This window comes from Panthera onca, chromosome D3, assembly GCF_046562875.1.
Source record: "Panthera onca isolate mPanOnc1 chromosome D3, mPanOnc1 haplotype 2, whole genome shotgun sequence".
Lineage (NCBI taxonomy): Eukaryota > Metazoa > Chordata > Mammalia > Carnivora > Felidae > Panthera > Panthera onca.
Genome location: NC_138350.1, coordinates 6,857,655 through 6,874,007, shown reverse-complemented (window position 1 = coordinate 6,874,007; position 16,353 = coordinate 6,857,655). Strand labels below are relative to the sequence as shown.

The window sequence follows — 16,353 nt, the reverse complement described above, 5'->3', positions numbered from 1 at the left end:
CTAGGGGAGCCCCACCTAACAGAGGCCCCCCCATCGGCTGGGCCGGCTCACACACCTGCATGCCAGTGATGGAGACGTGGTGGGACTCCACCGTGGGCCGCCGGGGCAGCCTCGGCGACGACTGCGGGGAGCCCACAGGCGAGTGGGACAGGGCCGGGTGGACGCAGCGTCCATTCGCGTCCAGCTGGGACCGCTCCTGCAGAGAGAGCTTGCGACCGCAGAGCTGGGGCCGGGCCTGGGACCCGGAGGCGGAGGCGTGGAGGGGTACCTCTTGGCCATCGGCCTCCAGGGGCCGGTCCCGGGCCAGGCCGCGGTCCACCGCGCAGCCCGGCTCACACTCGGTGACCACGATGAAGGACTCCATGCCCAGGCGGATGCTCAGGGACGAGAGGCCCTGCAGGGCCTCACAGGGCTTCTGGCCTTCACTGCCGCTGCTGCCCCCGCCCCCCAGCTCATCCTGGAGGGCGGCCCGGTCGCTGCTGGGCTGGCTAGAGACGCATGATGACATGGTGCGCGGGCCCAGGCACTCCCATCCGGCGGCAGCGCCACCTGCAGAGAGAGGAAGGGTCAGCACCCCTGCGGCCCCGCTGGGGGGTCTGTTCCTGCCTCTAGCTGACATCCTCAAGACATCTTGCAAAACATGATGCGATATGATCTCTGAGTCTAAACAGAGGAGCACACTCCACATTTCCTTATTTGAAAAGGTCCTCCTCACACATATAAGAATCCCAAACCCTCCCTGGAGGAACAAAGTAGGAGAAAACCCCAAAACAGAGGACGCATGCGCCCTATAGCGCTGGCAGCTACTTTCAACTCAAGCCAATTGTTGCTAAACTGGATCTGGGCCTAGAATTGCCAGTTTCCACCCCCCCCACCCCCCCCGCCCCCGTCACCACCACCACTTTTTGATGATGATGATGAAAGAGAAGCTCTGAACCTACACATCAGGTGAGGTCTCTTGATTTTTTTTTTTTAATTAGCAATTATTTCAAATATTTTTAAATGCTGGACCAGCCAAATAAAACACTTCTCGTGACCATGTCTAGGCTGTATGACTTCACAATGGCAATGATTCAGACAGCACTTTACGGTTTACAAAACACCTTCAGCACGCCTGCATAATCTCAAAAGCACCCTATGTTTGCTATTATAGTCCCATTTTGTAAATGGGGAAACTGAGGCTTGAGAGAAAGAAAGGGATTTGTTTAAGCAAAACCCACTGGCACAGCAGTCCAGTGTGGACTGGCCTTGGGCCAACTGAAGAGCAGGGGTCAGAGGTCACATCAGAGGAAGGAAAGGCACCCCAGAGAGTGGGCCAGGCAGCTCATGTTGTCTGAGGAGCCAGGCTCAACATATCTACTATCTAATGTTGTCTTAGTTCAGCTGCTAGTTGGTGCCTGCCAGGCAGAAGGCAAACATGAAGTCAAAAGATTAGGATCAGGGCGCCTGGCTGGTTCAGTCAATAGACCTTGCTCCTCTTGATCTCCAGGTTGTGAGTTCAAGCCCCACGATGGGTGTTTAAAAAAAAAAAAAGAACACCAAATAGCTTGGTGGTTCCTCACAAAACTAAACATTTACCACAATGACCCAGCAATTCTGTTTCTAGGTAAATACTCAAATAGCTCTATTCATGATAGCCAAACAGGGAAAACAACCACATGCCCATCAACAGATGAATGGATAACCAGGATGTGGTCTATCCACACAACGGAATATGATTCAGCCATAAAAGGAATGAAACACTCATACATGTTACAGTCTAGATGAACCTCGACAACATCATGCTAAGTGAAGGAAGCCAGACCCCAAAGGTCACATACGTACAATCCTCTTTATTTGAAATTTCTAGAATAGGTAAATCCATAGAAACAGAAAGCAGATTAGTGATTGCCTATGACTGAGGAGGTACTGGGGAGCACGGGAGTGACTGCAAATGGGTATAGGGTCTCCTGGGGCGCTGAACACGATCTGGAAGTAAACAGAGGTGGTACCTGTACAACAATGTCAACGTTCTAAGTACCACTGAAGTGTTCATTTTTAAATGGTTAAGTTCATATTATGTGAACAAAAAAAGTTGACACTTCCTTAGACTGTCAATTCCTTCTGTCTCCGGGACAGAATATTAACCTTTGGTTCGTGTGTTTGACAAATTCTGCTGGACAAATGTCACAGGTGCCACTAGAATTCAGGGAGTACATCCGCAGATGCTCATGGTGGTGGCTCTCCATATCGATCACCCATATCACGAAGATGTCAGGCAAACAGTGGTGCTGAGCAGAGAAATTGTATGAATGAATGAAAGGATATCTCTTGATGACAGTGGGTGGCAGTGAGGGGATAGAGAGGAAGGTGTAGATGGGAGTGGAGGAGGTGGATGAGAGGCTGAAAAATGCCACTTGCCCTCTTACGATAGTCCTGTAAGAAGTATTTATGGAACAGCTTCTGTGTCAGGCAATCTGGACAGTAATGCAAGCAGATGGGGTCCCTACCCCTGTGGAGCAGGGGAAAGACCAATGGGAAAAGCATTAACAAAATCACTGCAGTGGCCCAGCCCAGACACAGGTACAATTTATGAACAGAGTTCACGGTAAAAGATCAACCAAGAAACCCATCATATGACAAGATGCTCAGCCTTAGTTATAGTAAGAGAAGTGCAAATTTAAACTACAATGAAATGGTTTGATGGGTCCTCAAAACATTAATTGTAGAATTACCATATGATCCAGCAATTCCTCTCCCAGGTATATACCCAAAAGAATTAAGAGCAGGGATCCAAACAGATACATATATACTCTTGCTTATGACAGCACTGTTCACAATAGTCAAAGGGTGGAAACAACCCAAGTGTCCATCTACTGTGAATGGATAAACAGAATGTGTTCTATCCATAAAATGGAATATGATTCGGCCGTAAAAAGGAATTAAGTTCTGACACATGCTATCCTATGGGTGAACTCTGAAAACATGCTAAGTGAAACACACCAAATATTAAAAGACAAATACTCTATGACTGCAATTCTATGAGGTACCTAAAATAGACAAAATCATACAGACAGAAAATAAAGGTTACCAGGAACTGGGAAAAGGGGAACAGGGAGTCATTGTTTAAGGGGTACAGAGCCTCAGTTTGGAGTGATGAAAACGTTCTGGAAATAGATAGTGGCGATGGTCTCTCAACACTGTGAATGCAATTAATGCCACTGAATTGTACACCTAACAATGGTTAAAATGGTAAATTTTTATTTTATGTATATTTTACCAAAATTAAGAAAATTTTTAATAATAAAACTATAAGGAATTACTACTTTTTCCATCTATCAGATTGGCAAAGACAGAAAATGTAATAATAGCACTATTTTGGTGAGGCTACAGAGAGTATGAATTGGGCACCCTTATGAAAGGAAATTCACTAGGGCACCTGGGTGGCTCAGTAGGTTAAGCATCCAACTTCGGCTCAGGTCAGGATCTCACGGGTTCGGGAGTTTGAGACCCACATCGCATCAGGCTCCCTGCTGTCAGCGTGGGGCCCACTTTGGATCCACTGTCCTCCTCCCCTCTGCCCCTCCCCCCCCCCCACGCTCGCTCCCTCTCACTCCCTCTCTCACTCTCTCAAAAATAAACAATAAACAAAAAAAAAAAAAAAAATGGAAATTCACCAATATCTAACAAAACTCCAAATGAATATACCTTGGACTTAGCAATTCCTCACCTGAGTATTTACCCTACAGACAACCTCACACATGTAAAAAGTGATTTCTTGTGGCAGTATGATTTGAAATGACCATCCACAGGGGACTGAGTAAAAAAGATGAGGTACATGTATCCCCAGAGAAAACATGAGTTTATTTTACAAGAGGTGACTCTTGGGGCACCTGGGTGACTCAGTCGGTTAAGCATCAACTTTGACTCAGGTCATAATCTCACGGTTCATGAGTTCAAGTCCCTCATCGGGCTCTATGCTGACAGCTCAGAGCCTGCAGCCTGCTTTGGTTCTGTGTCTCCCTCTCTCTCTGCCCCTCCCCCACTCATGCTCTGTCTCTCTCTCTCTCTCTCAAAAATGTTAAAAAAAATGTTTTTTAATTAAAAGAGGTAACTCTACACAGCCTAATATGAATTAGCTCCATGACGCACTGTCACACGGAAAAAAAAACCAAAGCATTAGTATGCTGCTATTTTGACGTAACAGGAAAAAGGCCATACGTGTGAAAATCACTGTATATGCAACAGCATATTTCTGGAAAGGTATATACGAAAACGGTTAACAGTGGCCTCAAGAGAAAATGACTAGTTTGCAGAAGCAAGGGGACAGGGTGGGAAGGACTAACTTTCCACTGGGTACCATGGACAAATAGTAACTCTTCTGAGATGAATTCTTAAAAGAGGACAGCTGTGACCATGATAGGAGTTGGGATAATAAACCTAGAGGGCTGAGGCAGGGGGAGGGGGCAGCTGGTCCCACTCCTGTTCTTCTATCCCATCCTTACTGTGTCTGAGAAAGAAATCATTAACTGTGTTCCTGCCACGGCTTCCCTATCAGTGAAAGAATCCAACACAACTTCAAGGTTCTCTGCGGTCCAGCTTGTTATGTTGAGTATTCTCCAGGAAAAGAAAAGCAGGGCCTTTGAAGTTCAACTGCCTAGGCTCACCACACACAAATGACTTAGCCCCACCTCAGCCTCAGTTTTCTTATCTATAAAATGGGAGGTAACCCATTAGTCATCAGGATTAAATAGCTAGCACTCAGTATCATGTCTGGTACCTGGTTAAGTGCTCAAAAAGCTATTCTTTCAATTACCTATTGAATGCCTACGAGGCTGGGTTTTGCCAGCCGTGTTCCAGAATGTTCCGAAGAGCTACTGACGTCCAATTGAGCCAGCCTGCTCTTGTGTGGGTTCCACAGCCCTCCCAGGGCAGGGGAGCAGAGCAGCACCAGTGACCTGTCTTCCCTCCCAGAACCACCTCTGATAGGACTGCAGCGTTCCTGAAAAGAAAACTGGTCTGGCAGCACCTAAGAAAGTTAATGGAGAATTTTTTTCTTGCCAAGAGAAAAACAATTGCTTATCGATCTTCACTTCAGGCCAAGGACACCAAGCCATCTGCCCCCAGCAAAGCTGCTTTTAATCAGTCTCCTTGACAAACTGGCGTCTGGACAGGGCCTTGGCCCTTGAGGTCTGGAGGAGGCAGGAGAGGAGAAATGCTCCAGCTGAGATGGAGATGGGGGCCTCTGTGCTGCAGGGGCAGGTGTGTCTGGGTCTCAGGAAGGAGAGCCCAGACCTCAGGGCCTGGAGGCCACCTGGAGCCCCACCCCCCCCACCTCCCCCCACCCTCCCCCACCCCCGTCTGCAGCAAGGCCTGATAAGCAAGCCGGTCATTCACCCTGAGGAGGGTCATTTTCTACCACTGACCCCTAGAGTCTGGCTTTGACCAGCTTTGGGGACACAGATTCTACAAGGGCACAGGCTCTATAAGGATCTGATGAAACCTATCAACACTCTGCCCAGGGCAGCGGAGCCTGGGTGCCTCACTTGGTTAAGCAACCCACTCTTGATTTCAGCTCAGGTCACGATCTCACAGTTTGTGAGTTAGAGCCCTGCCTCAGGCTCTTTGCTGATGGTGCAGAGACTGCTTGGGATTCTTTCGCTCCTCTCTGCCCCTCTCACCTGCTTGTGCTCTCTCTTTCTCTCTCAAAATAAATAAATAAACTTAAAATAAAAAAAAAAAAAACATGTTTTCTGCCCAGGAGAAAAAAATCATACAAAGACAATGGTTTGCATAACAACAGCAATAGCTAACATCCAACTGAGCATTTACCTTGCACCAAGCAGGGCTCAGCCTGGTTCATTTGATCCCCCCAGGCTCTCTGCCAGGGAGGGACTGCTAAGCAAGGTATTTGGGGGTGGGGGGGAGCAGAATAAGAGGACCTTTCTGCAAAGCTCCTTGGGTTTGACTAAATGCTAAGAGTCCTCTCCCTGGAGCCTCCGGCCCCAAACCTGGGTCCTCTCTCCCTGCCCTCGAAGGCCTCCCCATCTCCCCAGGGCTGGCGGTGGCAAGCTCCCCCACCTCTCACTGGGTGACTCAGAGCCACCAGCCACTTCCCGAAGCAGATGGACCAGGCTCCGGGCCAGGGTGAAGGGAAGCACTGCTTCCTCTGCCAGGAAGCCCAGTGGCCCTGGCCTCTTGGAAGCGTGCCCTCATTTCCTGGGGGTCGTTTCCAACCTGCGCCTGCTCACCAAATACGGAGCCACCACAGAGCCCGGGATAGCAAGTAGCCAGTGTGCCAGGGACGTGTGCCCCAATCTGAGACACAGCCTACACGGTTCCGGGCACCATGGGACAACATGGGGGCACCAAATAGCTGTAAGGATGCCTTGGCCAAGGCCAGCAATGATGTCCTCCCTGAGATAACAGGCTTGGCCAGCCACCTCCTCTCTTACGTGGGGAAGCTGAGGCCCAGGGAAGTCCTAAAGGAAATTCACTCACCCATTTGTTCTTTCAAGTAATTACTGAGGACCTACTATGCGGTGGATAAACAAAACAGATGTGATTTCTTAAAAGCACAAATGACTATATAAGTACAAGCGGGGAGAAACCAAGACAAAAGAGAACAGAACAGAATGGGGGGGCGGGTCAAGGAAGGCCTTGCTTGGGGAAATTATATTTAGGCTGAGACCCACAGGGTGAGTAGGTGGTGAGGGGGCAGGAACTTGCTCCAGGAGGAGTGAGCTCTGAGAAGTCCCCAAGGCAGTAAAGGCGTGGGAGGGCTGAGGAACAGAAACACCACCCCACCCCTCCTGGAACTGGAGGCCGGTGTGAGCATGAGTGTGCGTGCGAGTGCATGCAGGGGCTGTGGAAAGGAAGCTGGAGGGGCTGGAGACAAGAACTTTATAGGCAGCTGATGGAGAACACAAAGGGCAGCCCAGGGCAAGGTCACAGGGACCCCATTAGGCACCTGTTATAGATTGAACTGTGCCCTCGAAAAAGATATGCTGGAGTTCTAACCCCAGGACCTCAGAATGTAACTTAATTTGGAGACAGGGTCTTCACAAAGGTTATCAAGTTAAAATGAGGTCACTAGGGTGGGTCCTACTCGAATATAACCAGTGTCCTTATAAAAAGGGGAGAATTTGGACCTAGGGCCACACAGGGGAGAACCCCATGAGAACATGAAGGCGGACGCACGTTCAAGCCAAGGAAGGCCAAAGATCACCAGCAAGCCACCAGAGAGAGACATGGAACAGATTCTCCCTCCCGGCACCTTGATCTAGGACTTCTGGCCTCCAGAACTGTGACACAATGCAGTTCTGCTCTTGAAGCCCCCCAGGCTGTATCCTCCCTCACAGCAGCCCTAGCCAACTAAGGCAGCTCCCACCTACCCAGGGAAGCCCACTGCCTCAGAGGCCACGGATTCAGAAGAGTTTCCCAACACACGAGCGCGAGACCTGGGAGGCTCAGCTGGACTGGCCAACACAGCGCTAAGGTTTGATGCCAGCAGGAATATTCCAGATTCGGGCCTTGGCCCAGCCAAACAGTCTTATCAATTCGGTAACACCAACTCTTAGCAATGTATCTCCCTCAGCACTCCTTAGTTTGGAAGCACTAAAACTGTCTCCCCAGAAGACAAAGGCCCTCCCTTGGCAGACGGCAGGAAGGATAATGCTGGTGTTAGCGTGCACAGACCCGGTGCCCGTCACAGTCCTTAGAGCAAAGAGGTGGCAAATGGTGACTCTCGGGTGACATCTGGCCACCAACCGATTTTGCTTGGCCTACCCTGTGTCTAAAACTATTTGAATGAGATGTCAACATTTCAAAGCCGGCACATTTCAGATAAAAGTCATAATTTCCAGAGTCTCTTAAAGTACTGGACATTCTGATAGCACTGGGTCCATATTCTCTCCTGGCAACAACTCACTGCAGCTTTGGACAGGAGATAAGGTCAGTCCTCACCACTTTCCCCTTGCCTCCTCAACACCCAGGACAGGCTGAGTGCCTGTCACACGCCCCCTCCCCCTTTTCCACATCTCACCCCTACAGGCCCTGCTGGGAGATGCATCAGATGACAGCGCTAAATTAGGGCACACGTCGGTGGTCACCTGCTCCAACCATTTCATTTCACCAATGAGAAAATGAACGTCCAGAAAGATTTACTGATTTGCCCAAAGTTAAGCGGTGGTTCCAGGAAAAGCTAAAATTGGTCTGCGTTTTTCAAGAAGGGGCTAAAAATTGCAAGTACAGCCCTGCAATGTCCACATGTTGCATCCTGAATAAAGTCCAGGCTGAGCAAAATCTCTAACAAAGGGGAGCAGACAGCCCATTCCTCTGACTTCCAAAACCTCCACCTGCTCGAGAGGGGTACAAAGACATGGGGTCTTAGGGTGATCAGAAAAGAAATGCATAGGATTTGGGAATGGAGACAGCAACCTGACTTAACTTCTAGGTGCCAAGGCTTTGCCTTTCTTGTTTACTCCTCAACTCTAGGACCTAGAACTTTCCAGAACACTGTTGGCACTCAGTAAATATTGGCTAGTAAATATAGTAAATATTGGCTAGAGGCCGTTGCTTGTATCACTCATCCCAAGTCTGCTCAGAAGTTTTCTTTACTTGGCTTAAATCTATCCATGTTCCTTTAGTTTATAGCAGCAGCCTGATTTACATCTGGGAAACCACTCTTTCTTGTGAAAGGTGATTCCATGTAGCTGTCTGTACCATCAACTTCAGGGGTTCCCATATAACTTAAGTCTGCTCAATCAGGCGTGAATTTCTCTGGTCAAGTGATTTGATTCAAGAGTAGGTGTGTGACTTAAGTCAGACTACCAAGTCTTATTCTAGGGTTTGGCAGAAGTATTGCAAAGGTCTCTTTCTATGGTACTTGGAGCAAGAAGGATGGATTTCTAGAGTTATCAGGGGCTGGGGAGAACCCTGGCTTAGAATAAAGTCAACAGAGAGAGAAGAGAGGTGACAGAGAAGAACTGAAGCTGGAGACATTGTATGGGTACCTGGATCCAGCCATGCCTGAAGTCCATAGATACCAGAAGCTTTTAACTACATGAGCCAATACCTATTTTTGCTTGTTAGTTTGTGACTGGTCTTCTGTCACTTACAACCAAGGGTCTTGCCTGATAGACAACCCAGAGCTGATTGACAGAAAAGCTTCCCCACTAAGCTTCTTGACAGATCAACAGTTGCCTACACCTTAAGGCTCTCAACCAGGCCAAACCACCAGGCAGCTGCAGGTTCCCTGGTAACCCAGATAGCCTTCACCTTGACAGTCAGGCAGAAACCAGAACTTCCAAAGTCTTTTTTTTCTCTCTCTAACCTTAAATAAAAAAATCAAGGATGGGGAAAGGAAGGGCCGATAAATAGGACAGAGCAAAGGAAAGAAAGTGACCAGCACCTTCAGTACAAGAAATGTATCACTGTAGCAGCGGCCATGGCAGCTTTAGATGGGAGCCAGGCACCTGTAGTGCTTGCCAAGTGGCAGGCACTATTCTAAGCACTTTGCATGTATCATGTCATCTAACTGTCACAACAACATTAGGAGTCATGTCCAGGTATCATGCTTATTTCACTGGTGAGGAAACTGAGGCAGAGAGTCCAAGTGACTTGCCCACAATCAAACAGTGCTTTTGGGAGAGCACAGGTGTGAAACCAGAGGCTCCTGGAGAGGTGGGGCATGGTGATCAAGTGCACGTCCCTTCTCCTGCACACAGCAAATGCTCCCTACACTGAGGCTATTGCCAAGAAAGCATTCTATGGCTAGCAAGTTCAAGCCCCTCAACTGGCCTGAATTTATATTAAAACAAAAATTTTTATCTCTAATCCCACCATGCTAACTTTATTCTTTGCATCTTCTCCTCTAACTCTTGTCCACATACATCCCTTTTTGCAAGATGTAAATTAAAGTGTGCATACAACTTTGCGTCCTTGCTTCCGTATGTCAAAACAATTTGCGCACACTCCCAAGGCTTTCATCATCAGCGTGAAGGGCTGCAGATGGAGTCCCTCAGACCCAGGGAGGTGAGGCGACCTCCACGAGGCAGCCCAGCGGGTCTCCAGGGCTAGAAAACCAGGAGTCCTGACCCCTGCAGCCCCGTGTGCCCTGGGGGCCAGGATGCTTACAGAGCAAGAAGCTCAGGTGTCTTCCTTTGAGGCTACTGATTGGTGGAGAGTGGCTGGGATCACACAGCCAGGTGCACACTGGTGGTCCCCACCTTGAAGAGCCAGGAAGGGCAACCGGGTAGGTGAGTGTGGAGTGGGTGTTGGGGGTATTTGGCAAAGGGAGGTAGGAGCCATTTACTTCTTTCCTCCTCTCCTACGGCATCTTTCACTGAACCAAAGGAAGAGACAGGCAAACAACCGGAATTTCAGTTTGTAATGAAAAGGAAAAGACCTGGACTCCAACATTCTGCAGCTTGGCAAGCAGGAGATGGAAGGGGCCAGCTCAGAACCCACAAGCACCCCTGCCTTGCCCACCCACAGGGCTCCTCCCCCCTCCCTCTTCCCTGCTGTTTGGAGGTGATGCTAAATCTAGTTCCCTCCCTCCGCAGCCTCCAGCACAAAGCAACCCCAGCTAGTAGGGGCAAGGAGGGGCTGGGAGCTGGCTCTGCCTCTGAGGGACCAACCCTGTCCCCCACACCTGGACACAGAAGACAGGGGAATTGTCTGGGATGAATCTAAATAAACTCTCTTTCCATCAGAAGCCTCAAAGGCAAAATCCCAATGCACCTTTAAAAACCCATGAGGGAGGTGTTCTTTCTTCCACACCCTGCCCCCACCCAAACCACTAGTTCTCCATTTAAACTACTCTAGCAGAGGCTTATCTCTAGCACCACCCATGATGCCCCTTCCCCCATCCACTCACCTCCTACCTCATGCCCATGTAGGCAGAGGGGCAAGGCCTTGGCCTGGGGAGGGATGAGGGGGCATTTTCTTGGGGGACCATCCTCTCTCCTCTCCAGGTTGGAATTAGCATTTTTATCTCTGCAACTGCCATCTCTCAACTATTTACAGAAGCCAACAGGATAAAAAGAGACAACATAAAAATAGTTGCTCAGCAGCTTTCAGGATGGGGTGGGGGTGGGGGTACAACAGACTCTTGGAATTTTCTTGCTCTCCTTTTCAAAAGGGAAAATGCTAGAATTATTTATCTTTTCCAAAGCACTCCCAGAGAGTTCACAGATCACTCACCTGGGAGCTCTCTGGGGACAGGGACCAAGTCCCAGCGTCCCTCAGCTCCCAGGACAGGGCTTGTCACCAACCCCCCTCCCCCAAAAGTGTAGGTTCAGTTCAGTGAAATATCATCAAAGTTCCAGAGCCAGCGCTAAGTGAAACGCGGCGCCCTGCTCTGCCCTGTTTCCATCCAGCCTTCCAAAAACACGAGGCAGTCAAAAACACAAAACAAAACAAAACTTGGCTTTTCTCTATGCTTAACATGTTTCATAATTGAAGAAAAAAGTTCAGCAGCACCACTACCAACACGACAGAAATGGAAAACACTGACGCCTGAAATCACTCTTTCCCCATTTTGGTCACTAACATCCCCAGCAAGGAATGCCGGAGCCAGAGATCTTCGGAGGAGCAACGGCACCCACCTCCTTTGAAATATGCCAGATTTGGGTTGTGTTGAGGAAGGGATCCAATCAGGGAAGAAAGAAAAAATAATCACTTAAAACCTTATTTTTTCAGAGAGCAAAACCATACCCTCCTGGAAAAGGGGGATTCCATTCCATGAGAAAATGGGCATCGTCCGCCAGCATATTATATTAAAAGGTATGTCAGGAAACTAACTATACAGATCCCAGGGGCTTGGGCCTTGATTTTCTCATCTGTAAAATGGAGCCGCTGTGACCTAACTAGAGGGTAGCTATGGTGTCCATCTTCTATGTGAAAGCCAGCTCACAGTTAACCCCCCCAAAGACCGTGTTCTCTCCTCCTCTTTGCACTCCTACTCAGCTATCAAACAGGGAAAGGCTGAGGGGCTAGTCTTTTCTGGGCTTCCTCCCAGCTTGGTTTTTGCTAGATTTCCAATTTCCGTGGTGGGCATTTCTGGCCAAGCTGTCGGGAGACTGAGCTGACTCCATGCCCGGCCACAGGGTTAGGGCTCCATCTGTCTGGTGAGGCTTTCTCTGCTTTGTGGATTACCTTACCTAGAAAAAGTCTCACAAAATACATACCGATAAGATGACATGGGGACCTACATTTAACAAATCATCGCGACTGAAGAGAATGGAACTGAATGAAATCCACACTCTCCCTTAAGATCACATGCGTCACACCTGTGCACTGACCCTGGAGGCACTGAGCTTTGGGAGGAAGCAGGATTCTTGTGGAGGGGGGCGAGCGAGACGCAGGGAGTTCTGAAAACCCTATTCCAGGAAGCTGTTCCCCAACTGATTTCAGAAACCCTTCCTTCCATGACCCTCTTCCTGCAAACAGAGAGACACAATAATGTCTTATGCCCAGAGGTTTATTAATTGGGGGCTGAGAAGGCAGAGGAATGCACAAAGTGGCCTTAAGAAACCCTTGTGTTGGAAACAACCCAAATATCCACCAACCGATGAAAGGATAAACAAAATGGGGTCTATCCATACAAGGGAATATTACTCAGCCATAGAAAGGAAGCACTGACAGAGTCTACAGCATGGATGAACCTTGAAAACATTATGTTCCACGAAAAAGAAGCCAGACACAAAAGGTCTCCTATTATTAACAGGCCAAGAAGGCGACAAGCACAGCCTGAAAGAAAAAAAGGCCATTCCAAAAGAGAGACGCAATTTCCTTAACTTCCAGGAAAGAAGACCAGAAATGAGGGAGAAGGCCGTTGCAGCACTGCGGAGCCAGGCATGCCTGAACCCCACACCCGGGCCCTGTAACCCAAGAGGGAGGAGCTAACTGGAAAAGCAAAACATCTAGGGGAAAATAGCAACACAAGGCCCTCTGACCCAAAGGAAAATCTGAAACAGCATTTGTCCCAAGTCTCCAGGATTGGGAAAGGATATGGGAGCTCTCTGCTTCCCATAGCCACTGGGAGGCAGCCCACCAGGGAGAGGAAGGTTCTAAGCGACCCTAACCAAGTTACCGTATTTTATCTCTCTGAGCCCTTCCATTAAATGGGTTCATGATGGGGTGAGGACGACTCTGTGACCCATGTTAAAATCTGAGCCAAAATAGGCCTGGCCTGCCCCACCCAGTCCATCCCTTCCTGAGAGTACTGTCTCCCCACCTTGTAGCCCATCTTGGTTCCAAGTTGACATTCTCAAGGAGAGAACTCTGGGTTACTGCAGAAAGTTCCCTCTGCTAGGTGAGATCCCTCCCCTCCTACTCCCATCCAATCTGTTTTTTTGTTTGTTTGTTTTTAAGCCCATCACTCAAGGCTGAGCACAAAGGACACCCCTTTCTGGGAGCCTCCTGGATTCATACCAGCCAGAAGAGATTTCACCAGAACCTCCACTGCCATCTGCTTCCTTCATTGCCACCACACTTATTCCTCCTGGTGATTCTCAACAGGGATGCTCCCGGCATTCAGGGCAGGACAATTCTTTACGCCTGGCATGGATCTGGCCTGCTTGCCGGACATTTTGAATCCCTGGCTCCCACCTACCAAAGCCAGAAGTGCTCAGCATCATTTTGACAACCAAAGTCACCAGACACTTTTCCAAACTCTTGCCAGGAAGGTAGGACCACCCCGATGGGAACAAAGGTATTAGGAATATGTTTGGCTTCTGGCCCACTCACAACTTGGGAGCAAGGGCAAGCCCAGTCAGCACCATGCCTGCTTAGATCTGTGTCCACATAGACTGGTTTAGTAAACAATTCTGGGCCTGTCAAAAAGCTGAGGGACTTTGCAAGGGACTCTGCTCTAAAACGAGCGGGCTCTAGGGCCTGACATACCCGGGTTGGCTGTGTGACCCCCAGGGCCAGTTACTTAACCCCTCTGACCCCTCTATAAAATGAGGCTAACTCCCAGCAATGCTGCAGGATTGTTTCCACCCTTCAATCTCCTCATCTCTACAATGGGAATAAAAAATCTCTTCCTCTAGGATGTTGGTAGGAAATGAGAGGATGCATGTAACACACAGCACAGTATTTAGGGACTCATCAAATGATGGCTATTACTTTTTATTACAAAAATACACTGTGCTCTCACTACCAGTAGCTGTTTCCCTATGTCAGAAGGGTTTATGATGAGCAATCTGGAAGGAGATTCGAAGGCTCACCATGAAGCTGTATTTGCATAGCATGCACCCAGTTAATTCTTAAATTGCATGTTTCTGTGGGGTGGTTTGGGAGGAGGGGGGCTAACGTCCCCAAAGCCCTCCCCAGGTTGCCCTACCTCCCCCTGAGAACAAGGGAGCCAATGGGGATGGAGAACTCTCTCTTCCCTCTCCCCCCGGGGGCAGAGCCAGGGGAGGGGATGTGGTAAACGACAGTACCACTCTAGGGCACGTGAAGTTTCTATCTCTAGGGCTGTGGGGACTCCCAGAGTGAGGAAGATAAAAGTTGCCCCTAAGGAAGTGGACACTAGAAGTCCCACGCCAGGCCAGCGAGCCCTCTCTGAGCTCCCCGCCACACGGATGCCATCCCTCTCCGACCAACCTTCTGGGGGAGACAGGAGGGGATAAGGTGCAACCTCCTCAGCGCCAAGTGCAAGCAGCAGAGCGGCTGGCAGAGCTGTGAAAACACCCCGCTTCCCAAACTGGGCAGTGCAGAGAGTGGGGGGAGCCTGCGAGGGCTCCAGGAACCAAGACCCAATGCTAAGCGGGGCTGGGCCCAGAATCCCCGCGTCCCCAGGAGTCAAGCAGAGGGTGCCGGTGAAGGCACCTCTCTGCACTCACTGAGTGCTGCGGTCCCGAGGTAAATTTAGGTCAAAAGGACCGAGCCAGCGCGGTTCCGGAGGGCGGAGGCAAAGGGCCGACTAAGAGAGGCAAAGGTCCCCAGGCCCCGCAACTGCTGATCCAGGGTCCTGCCGCCTGGTGTCCAACCTACCAGGGCCTGGGCTTGCCCCCAAGACAAGCGGGGTGCGGGGGTGGGGTGCTCAAAGTCCGTCGGCCCTCTGCTCTCCTGCGCTCTGTAGCTTTCCCCACCTGTCAAACGCGAGGGGGTGGGCCTAGGCCGCCTCCAAGATCCTTGACGGCCCCGGCCGCGGGTGATACACGGGTTCCAAACTCCGGGACCGCCCCTGCCACCCCCGGCCGGGCGCGGCCCAGCCGAGGAGGCTACCCCGAGGCCCCGGGCGCCCCGAGGACGCGGGGGGAAGGGGCGCCGGGGGGCCGGGTCCCCCCACGTGGCGGGGCGTGGGGCGGCGCACGTGGGGTCCTTTCGGTGGAGGGAACCTGGGGCCGGCCTCTGGGCTTTGTCTGCAATCCCGGCAGCGGCCCCCAGCCCCTAGGAGGCGAGGGCGCCCGGGACTGCGGCGCTGCGGCCCCGACCCGCGGCCCCGCTCCCGTCAGCTCACCTGGGCTCCGCGCCGCCGCCGCCTCCCGCGCTCTGCGCCCCCGGCTCGGCTCCGCTGGTCTCGGCGCGGCCACGCGCTCCACTCCGCGGCCCCGGCGGGCGCGCAGGGGGCGGGGACGGGAGGAGCCGCCCGGTCCCGGCTGGAGCGCGACGCCGCCGCGGGCTGCGCGGGGATTGGCCGCGGCCGCTGGAAACCCGGGCGCGGAGCCGCCCTCGGCGCGCCCCCGCCGGCTCGGCCCCGCTCGGGTGAGGGCGGGGAGGTGGGAGCCGGCTGAGACGAAAGTAGCGGCAAGGCTGGCGGGGCGGGGGGGGTGGTGAGGAGAAGAAAGGGGAGGAGGCGGCGGCGAGGGGAAGTGGGGCGGGGCCGGGAGCGGTGGAAGGAGGCCGCGGACCCGCGAGGAGGGGAGAGACCTGCCGGGCGTCCGAGCGCGAGAGGCTGCGCGGCAACTTTGCCCCCGTCCGCGGCGCGCCCCTACGCCCGTTCTCTCCGCGGCGGCTGCGGCACCCTAGGGCAGGCCGGACGCGCGGGCAGCGCTCGCATTGTTTGGCCAGACGCGGGGACTGCAGGGCGGCGGCTGAGTCGTGGAAAGTTCCCCAAGCCCGCGGGACACCCAGGGTCCCGCCTCGCGGCCTGGCTTCCGTCCCGGGGCTGCTGCCTCTGCACCAGCTGCCGGGAGGTGGATGCGGCCTGATTCGGGTCACCGCTCATTCGGGGAACCCCCTTCCTCACCCGCCTCTCCACTGACCACCGCTCGGGGCCTGCCCTAAAGGCTGGGGAACACTGTTCCTTTCCCACCCCCACTCCACCCGGATGTACCAAACTACTCCAAACCCAATGAAGTTCTAGCTTTCCCCCCAAACTACTTAGATGCTTTTTGTGAGATACATCATATTCTTCACAGT

General features: G+C 51.5%; 1 protein-coding gene across 4 annotated transcripts in view; it reads right to left on the bottom strand.

The window, feature by feature from the left end:
* The window catches only part of CAMKK2 (calcium/calmodulin dependent protein kinase kinase 2), a 47,547-nt gene extending 31,970 nt beyond the window's left edge, over positions 1–15,577 (bottom strand). For 2 of the 4 annotated variants that reach the window (XM_060612247.3, XM_060612249.3), the window contains exons 1-2: positions 15,452–15,577; positions 56–549 (exon numbers count right to left, since the gene is read on the bottom strand). In XM_060612247.3, coding sequence (XP_060468230.1) covers positions 56–508 — 453 coding nt within the window. In that variant the 5' untranslated portion in view covers positions 509–549; positions 15,452–15,577. The remainder of the gene's footprint in view (positions 1–55; positions 550–15,451) is intronic. The other 2 variants (XM_060612244.3, XM_060612248.3) reach the window with 1 other exon arrangement.
* Between the last annotated feature and the right edge of the window lie 776 nt (positions 15,578–16,353).